This window comes from Silurus aristotelis (genome assembly GCF_946808225.1).
Source record: "Silurus aristotelis genome assembly, chromosome: 23".
NCBI classification, from domain to species: Eukaryota; Metazoa; Chordata; class Actinopteri; order Siluriformes; family Siluridae; genus Silurus; species Silurus aristotelis.
In genome coordinates, this window is record NC_139596.1 from 1,708,388 (window position 1) to 1,717,387 (window position 9,000).

Genomic DNA, 9,000 nt, shown 5'->3' on the forward strand with positions numbered 1-9,000 from the left:
TTTTGTATAGCCACAATTTTACACCATGTTTTGTATTTTTTATAACTGAAACGGTTCTGAATATTTGCTCTATTGTTTATTATTATTATATATATATATATATATATATATATATATATATATTTTTTTTTTTTTATTATTACCAATGACCTTCTGATCAATAATGCAGAGTTTTCACTAAAAGTAAATTTAATATTTTTAGATATGTATTTATTTATCTCTAAACATTTGCACTTTCTTTTTTTTAAAAGTTTAAATCCAAAATGAAGACATTTTGTTTCATTGTATTAAATTGCCTACTTTGTGTGTGTATATATATATTTGAACTAATATATTTTAAGTAAGAAATGTTTAGATTTACTGATGAACCTGTAAATAAAGAACATTATAAGGATTTTTTTCTCACTTTGTTTCATTACAAAACTCTGAATAACAAAAAAGTGGGAATCTTAGGATTTTGATGAAGCTGATCAGCAGCTCGACTGTAATTCTATATTAAGTCTATCTGGAGATTAAAACTCGTGTGTAATTTTAGTAGCCATGAAGTAAATTGTAATTCTCACTTATAAACTTTATTGAGAATATAAAATGAGATCTGTAGGAGATTTTTGTTGTTTGTGCAGAAACCCAGACCTGCTCCACAGTCCGGCTGTGACTGGATCAGAAAAACCACTGGATTTATCATGATGATGATGATGATGATGATGATGATTATTATTATTATTATTATTATTATTATTATTATTATTATAAACGTGAAATAAAAATCTTTCTTTAGTTTCAATATTTTTTTAATATTTGAAAAAGTGTGAAATCATTAATTATATATTAATGATAATATTACACTGAACATGGACGGGTTATTATATCATAATTAACTGATATATTTATTATACATATATTTATTATTGAACGTGTGAGTTGATTATGAAAGGAGATGATTGGACGGTTAAGATTAGGAATAGCCAATCATTAAAGAGGAGGCGGGCTTTACAGAACGTATGGGAACGTATTTCCGGTTTTGAGGTCTGTTTCCGGAAGTCACACTTCAGAGTAGAGACTCGTCTAACAGCGCTTTAGGGACGCTTTAGTGGATTTAGAACAAAAACCTCGCTGATGTTTAGTAGGACATATCCGGCGGGCTGTGTCTCATTTCAACATACAGGACTCGTTCCAAATCTAATCGCTGCTCTGTAATACTGATGGACACACACAGGGTGAGGATCTCCTCTGTCTCTCACTATTTCCGCTTTTATTTCATTCACTGTCTTAGTGCCCTTCTCATGTACACTAGTGTCTTATTGCCTTTCTCATGGACACTTGAGTGTCTTAGTGCCCTTCTCATGTACACTTGAGTGTCTTAGTGCCCTTCTCATGGACACTTTAGTGTCTTAGTGCCCTTCTCATGGACACTTTAGTGTCTTAGTGCCCTTCTCATGGACACTTTAGTGTCTTAGTGCCCTTCTCATGGACACTTTATTGTCTTAGTGCCCTTCTCATGTACACTTTAGTGTCTAATTGCCTTTCTCATGGACACTTTAGTGTCTAATTGCCTTTCTCATGGACACTTGAGTGTCTTAGTGCCCTTCTCATGGACACTTGAGTGTCTTAGTGCCCTTCTCATGTACACTTTAGTGTCTTAGTGCCCTTCTCATGGACACTTTAGTGTCTTGGTGCCCTTCTCATGGACACTTTAGTGTCTTGGTGCCCTTCTCATGGACACTTTAGTGTCTTGGTGCCCTTCTCATGGACACTTTAGTGTCTTGGTGCCCTTCTCATGGACACTTTAGTGTCTTGGTGCCCTTCTCATGGACACTTTAGTGTCTTGGTGCCCTTCTCATGGACACTTTAGTGTCTTAGTGCCCTTCTCATGGACACTTTAGTGTCTTGGTGCCCGTCTCATGTACATTAGTGTCTTATTGCCTTTCTAATGGACACTTTTGTGTCTTAGTGCCCTTCTCATGGACACTTTAGTGTCTTGGTGCCCTTCTCATGGACACTTTAGTGTCTTGGTGCCCTTCTCATGGACACTTTAGTGTCTTGGTGCCCTTCTCATGGACACTTTAGTGTCTTAGTGCCCTTCTCATGTACACTACAGTGTCTTAGTGCCTTTCTCATGTACATTAGTGTCTTATTGCCTTTCTCATGGACACTTTAGTGTCTTAGTGCCCTTCTCATGGACACTACAGTGTCTTAGTGCCCTTCTCATGGACACTTTAGTGTCTTGGTGCCCGTCTCATGTACATTAGTGTCTTATTGCCTTTCTCTTGGAACACTGGTGTCTTTGTGCCATTCTCATGGACACTTTAGTGTCTTAGTGCCTTTCTTATGGACACTTTAGTGTCTTAGTCCCCTTCTTTTGGACACTAGTGTCTTAGTGCCCTTCTCATGTACATTAGTGTCTTAGTGCCCTTCTCATGGACACTTTAGTGTCTTAGTGCCCTTCTCATGTACACTACAGTGTCTTAGTGCCCTTCTCATGTACATTAGTGTCTTATTGCCTTTCTCATGGACACTTTAGTGTCTTAGTGCCCTCCTCATGTACACTACAGTGTCTTAGTGCCCTTCTCATGTACATTAGTGTCTTATTGCCTTTCTCATGGACACTTTAGTGTCTTAGTGCCCTTCTCATGGACACTACAGTGTCTTAGTGCCCTTCTCATGTACATTAGTGTCTTATTGCCATTCCCATGGACACTTTAATGTCTTAGTGCCCTTCTCATGGACACTTTAGTGTCTTGGTGCCCGTCTCATGTACATTAGTGTCTTATTGCCTTTCTCTTGGACACATTGGTGTCTTCGTGCCCTTCTCATGGACACTTTAGTGTCTTAGTCCCCTTCTTTTGGACACTAGTGTCTTAGTGCCCTTCTCATGGACACTTTAGTGTCTTAGTGCCCTTCTCATGGACACTTTAGTGTCTTGGTGCCTGTCTCATGTACATTAGTGTCTTAGTGCCCTTCTCATGGACACTTTAGTGTCTTAGTCCCCTTCTTTTGGACACTGGTGTCTTAATGCCCTTCTGATGGACACTTTAGTGTCTTAGTGCCCTTCTTTTGGACACTAGTGTCTTAATGCCCTTCTCTTGGACACGTTAGTGTCTTAGTGCTGTTCTCTTGGACACTACAGTGTAGTAACTGCCCCACTGTGTTTCAGGGTCCCTGGGTTGAGAAGTGAGCGATGCCTCTGTTCCGGCAGGCCGAGGTCGCCCCCGAGAGGGAGAGAGAGGAGGATGGAGAAATAGGCAGGGAGAGGATGAAGAAGAAGAAGAGTCCCCAGCATGGGTGTGAAGAGGAAGAGGAGGACGAGCCTTTATCACTAAGGCGTCTCTGTGTCTTAAGTCTGGCGGAGAACATGAAGGACGTGTGGACGCAGGATTACGCTCACAACTACATGGATCACTACTTCTTCCGCTACGTCATGGGGCCCTTTAGCCTTTTGCGTATGTGTGTGTGTGTGTGTGTGTGTGTGTGTGTTAAATCTCCCACAGCAGTGTTGAAGCAGTGGAAATCTGATGATGATGTTGTTGTTGTTTACAGCAGGAGATCTGATCGAGGAGCTGCTGTGTGTCCTGTCTCACAGGAAGCTCTTGTCTCGTGCAGCGCTGCATCTCCTCCTACTGCCGCAACTACACGCACTCTTACTGTCCCACTCCTGTAACCTCGTCACTGCCAACCTGTGCAGCCTGATCACTGTGCGCTGTCAGGTAACACACACACACACACACACACACACACACACACACACACACACACACACAGTGTCATGTTTGTCATGTTTGCAGTATAAAATTGTATAAGTGTGTGTGTCAGTTTGTCATTTTAGTACTTTAATGTCTGATGTCTCTTGGGTGTGTCTTTGTCTTTGATGACTCTGCAGTGTCTGCGATGTGTCCTTGGTGTCTACGACGCCACTCTGATGTCTGTCTGATGTCTCTTTGATGTCATATTGATGTATGTTTGGTGTCTCTGTAGTGTCTATGATGTCTCTGCTGTTTATCCCAGTGTTTTTTTGATGTATTTTTGATGTCTCTGTAATGTCCATGATTTCTCTTTGGTGTCTCTGTTGCGTCCATGATGTCTCTTTTGTGTCTATGATATCTTGTTGATGTCTGTCTGGTGCCTCTCAGATCTCGCATTGATATTTATCTGCTACATCTTTGATGTCTCCTTGATCGCTCATTGATGTGATTTGATGTTTATCTGATGCATCCTTGATGTTTAATTGATGTCTCTGTAGTGTCTGTGATGTGTCTTTTGGTGTTTATGATGTCCCTTTGATGCCTATCTGGTGTTTCTTTTGTCTCTTTGATGTTCACCTGATGTCTTTTTTATGTGTTTTTGATGTAATTGATTTCTTATTTTTTTGTTTATTTGATGTCTCTTTTATGTCTAATATTTATCTGATGCCTTTTTGATATTTTATTTATGACTTCTGATGTCTCTCACTGTCTCTGTCCTGTTCTCAGTCTCTGAAGAGTTTAGACCTGAGTGGAGCGCAGAACATCTCCTCCGCCACTTTGTGTTCCCTTCTCAGCGACTTGTCCTCCCTTCACTCTCTCTCCCTGGCTGGAACTCTGAGTGACCGTGCCGTAATCTCTACGGTGGCCAGTCGGTGCTCGCTGCTTCAGCACCTTGACGTTTCTCGGTGCCTCCAACTGCCCCCGGGTGCCCTTCTGCCCCTGGCGCTGCGAGGACCTAAACGTCTTAGCAGCGTGCTGGCTCTGGACATCGGATTAGGAGAGGACGAGGAAGACGGCTTGGCTTCAGCTGCCATCCTTCTGCTGGGTGTCTCTGGTCTGCACCGGCTTGCCATCGAGGGTCTCGGACTCGCCTGCGTGATGATCCAGAATAGGGATTTTTCCCTGACTGATCGCTTTACCACTCGGGAGGGTGTGAGTTGTCTTCAGGAATTATGGGATGCCAGAGTTAAGGACAACAATGAGGATGTGGCTCTGGAGGAGAAAATGGACAGATCCTCAAGTTTACATGAAGACAAAAGCAAAGATAAACCGAGCTGGAAGTTTACGTTACATCTCCGGGAGGTTCAGGGTTTGACCCTGGACAGCCTGGACGCCGTCAGCGATTTGTGCCCTGACCTTCACTCTGTATCTCTAAACTGCCATGATGACGTTGAGGATGATGATAATGAAGGTTCCTCCAAGAGCATGCGTTTGACTCGGGGTTTGACTCGGTGGTCAGGTCAGCTGCACTTTCTCTCACTGCGGTTCTCCGGCCCCCTGTATGAACTGGTTCCTCCTTTGCAGGTTTCCGGGTCTTGTCTCCGCTCCCTCACTCTGGAGGGGGTCCAAGCCGACGGGAACCTAAATCTCATTGCATTGCTCCGTGCCTGCCCTGAACTCACCGCACTTACATTTCACATCGACCCTCCGCGGTCCAACCAGGAGGAAGACGACGACGAAGATGAAGATATTGAAGACTGGGATTCACCGTGTTTACCACACCTCCGCACTTTAACACTAATGTAAGAAACACTAAATCTGTATCACTACATGCTTCGTTTTCATTAATATACTGACTGCTTTGTTTACTATTCTTGGTTTCAGCTTCTCCTTGGAAGAGAGACAGCTGAAGCCTGTGCTGTGCTGGACGTCCCTGAAGGGGGTGCTCTGGTCCGTGCTGAGAGGCTCCCTTCATCTCCATACGCTGTCTCTGATCGCTGCTCCGTGTCGCCTAGACCCCGTGTTCCGTCTGGTCCTGGACCGGCACGTCCAACCTCTCCGGCGTCTCCGACTCGCCAACCTGCAGCGCTCCACCGTCACCATGGAAACGGCGACGCGACTCGTGGACTCCTGTCCCCGCCTGAGCACTCTGGATGTCAGCGGATGCTGGAATCTGAGTCGGAGCAACATCACTAAATTGCAGAGCCGAGTCAGGAGGAGGCGCCGCAAACTCCACATCGTGTGGACATAAAAAGTCGCCGGTTCTTTCTACCTCGCCGCAAGAGTTTACACGAAAACAAGTTGTCTTTTTATCGATGCAGTTCAACACTATCGTTCTTCACATGTGTATTTAAAGTGTGAGATCTGTGCACTTTTGACCTAAAACACGAATTGATGATTTTAACAATGTGTCTTGTGTTGTTTTTTTTCTTGTAACCCTTTATTTAATTATGAGATTTCTTCAGGGGTGGTTCACCGTCGATTTGTTGTTTCAAATTTCGACACGTTGCATTGTTTTGAGGGACGTTCATGCAGGATTCAGGGCTCCCATTGCAATACAAGCAGATCAGATTCTCTTTGGTTTCCGACCTCGGACACTAGACGTGTTAGTTTTTCAGTTTTCGCTAGAACTAGCTGCGTATCATGAGAATAGCGACGGTGGGAAATCGGTGGGCTAATTTGTAGACGTTTATTCTATGAGTCCACGTTTACGAGTTACAGGGGTTTGACAATTTTTCGATCTTACGATAGCAATACGAAAAAATAGTACATATTTTGTACAATGCAGCACGTGAAATGTCTTGACGATACAGTAGAAATAGATCTACATACCCGAGGTAGATTTTTACGAACAATGAAATCCTTGTGCGATTTATTTTTTCCTACATTTTTTTCTCGTTTTTTTTTTTTTTTGTGAGAACTCCTTCTATCTGTCCACCATATAACACACAAGATGTAAAGAATAGGACAGATCACTGTCTCACACAGTAAAGTGCAGATTTTCCTTCAGCTCATCTAATGCTGGTGGAGGTGTCTGGGCAGACTTCCTGGTAAACGGTTGTCTTCGTCTTGGTAGAGTGCAGAAGACATTCCTAGCAACAACATCCAGTTAGGAATCCATCAAAATGAAAGGTTCCTTGATACCGGGGGTCCCGTTTTCAGAAAATCTTACTGCTATGCAGTATATTGCTAAAAGTATGTGGACACCTGACTAACACACCAGTATGTGCTTGTTATAACAGACTTCACTCATCTGGGAAAGCTTTTCACTACAATCGTAGTTGTTGGAATGGTTTTCCAATTCAGCCACAAGACTTTCCAGTTCTTCTCGGTGAGGTTGAGGCATGGTTATTTTACCCTGTTGAAGTTCAACTTTTTGGAAAATGCTTGCTGAAGAAGGTAAAGAAGTTTATCTGAACATGAACCTACAAAAGGAAAACCTAAGGGGACTGAAGAATGTCCTCCTGGGATTTGGGAATATGCCAACAACCCAGCTACATAATATTTGTGTTTCGGCAAATAGATTTTCCAAAAATTTGTGAGACATCATCACCTGTTGATAAGCCCAAGGTTGCCATAAAGATTCAATCCTCTTTAAAAATGAGGCAGAGCCGAGCAGACAGCATTTGGGTGTTTTGCTTTTCCAGGGTAACACTTTCATTAGAATTAAATATCTATATATAAATCTGTACATTTAGCACAGCTTTATCTTTAGCTATCGTATTACGTTTTATTTTTAGCATCTTCTTCTGCTACACATTGTGCAATTTGATTGATCTAGTTTTGTCTTTTTTTAGGAAAAAATCACCATGATGTCTCCTCTTCACTTCGTGTCCCTTCTCATACTGGTCTCGTCGCCTCATGTGATGACCTCCGTACCGCTCCGTTTGTGGGGTCTCCGTGCTATCGGACTGCCCGGAGACGCCGCAGGCAACCGTCCCGACCCTGTGTCAAGGTGTCTTGCGGTGGGCAAATCGTCAGCAAAACCGAGGTCATTAAAGGAACGCACAATCCCACCTGGGACACGGGCTTCTTTATTCACTGCATTAAGGGGGCGTCTCTGAAAATGGAGATTTGGGACAAAGACCTTAAGTATGATGATCTTTTGGGTACTTGTTACGTTAAAATTACTAGTGCGAACGGCACTGGGAAAGAGCTGAAGTGTACCTCCTTGAAGAAAGGCACCTTTTATTACAGATATAATCTGGCATAGACCTCTGTGTGTCATGTGACCAAATGTGTTCAATAAAACTGCAGACTTTCAAAGAAAACTTGTTTGTTTTTCAAATTTTGTTTCTAACACGCTTCTATTTCAACTATTTACACGCAATCCGGATTGATCACAAATCCCCATACTTAGGAAGAGATCAGATACAAATAATATATAATGTAAAAAAGCACTGACATTGGAGACTCATTCTTATACGTTTTTTTCCAAATCGATTTACGTAGAACAATTTCTGACCAATCAGAATCCAGAAATCTACCATGTTGCCATATAACACAATGTATTCAACAAATACGTAAAAACGTTTGCATGAAAGGAAGTCAAATACCTGCTGTCAGTATCCAAATTTCGTGCTCCTCTTCCTTCAGCACCACCAGGACCTCCATATTCCACCAGAACATGTTCAGTTAAGGTCTTAAGTTTACATATGCCCTGAATAAGTCCCCATAATAACGCAATAATCATTCAATGAATTGGTTCAACACAAATTACACACACGTCTGATGATCAACGATTGCTTGAAGGTTTTGTGATTGCTGTTTACGAGTTCCTCATTTGTCCTGCACAGTTAATCTGCACATTATTCGGGTTTCTTCTACGTTGGACTCTTTTCCCAACGCCAATGGTACAGATTTTGAGATCCATCTTGGACGATCAAGGAACCCGTACGCGATACCGTCTTACAAACGCTGCAAACTTTCATATTGAACCTTTCCACATTTCTTTTTTATGTAATCCTGACCTTGAGAAGCTACATAATGCTTTTACATGCTTCCAATGGACATTAAAGTCTCTCGCTGCATTTAAAGCATTATAATGAAATGACACCAAAGAAAAATAACCGATTTCCAAGAAAACTCCTAAAAGTCTGCATTTTTTGATTCCTTCATTCAACGAGTGACATAACAGTCATTTCCAGCATGTGTGTTTCTTCTCACTGCACCAGATACCAAGGTTCTTATCGCTGTTTCAATACTGAAGAAATACATGTTTTGAAAATGTTTGTCAAGGTCTTAAAAACAGTCCTCAATAGATGTAGTCCTATAAATATATATATATGTATATATATATAAAACAGCTGATAAGGTCAAG

General features: G+C 42.1%; 1 protein-coding gene across 2 annotated transcripts; it reads left to right on the forward strand.

The window, feature by feature from the left end:
• The first annotated feature begins 1,002 nt into the window (after window positions 1-1,002).
• On the forward strand, window positions 1,003-6,084 carry LOC310718657 (uncharacterized protein). Of its 2 annotated transcripts, none has more exons than XM_083527575.1 (5): window positions 1,003-1,217; window positions 3,155-3,440; window positions 3,538-3,704; window positions 4,467-5,482; window positions 5,565-6,084. In XM_083527575.1, the coding sequence occupies exons 2-5, from the start codon at window positions 3,179-3,181 to the stop codon at window positions 5,929-5,931; spliced, it is 1,812 nt and encodes a 603-aa protein (XP_083383701.1). In that variant the 5' UTR covers window positions 1,003-1,217; window positions 3,155-3,178; the 3' UTR covers window positions 5,932-6,084. The 2 variants fall into 2 exon arrangements, with proteins under 2 accessions (XP_083383701.1, XP_083383702.1); XM_083527576.1 differs by having other exon boundaries at window positions 1,013-1,217; window positions 3,541-3,704.
• Window positions 6,085-9,000: the final 2,916 nt, after the last annotated feature.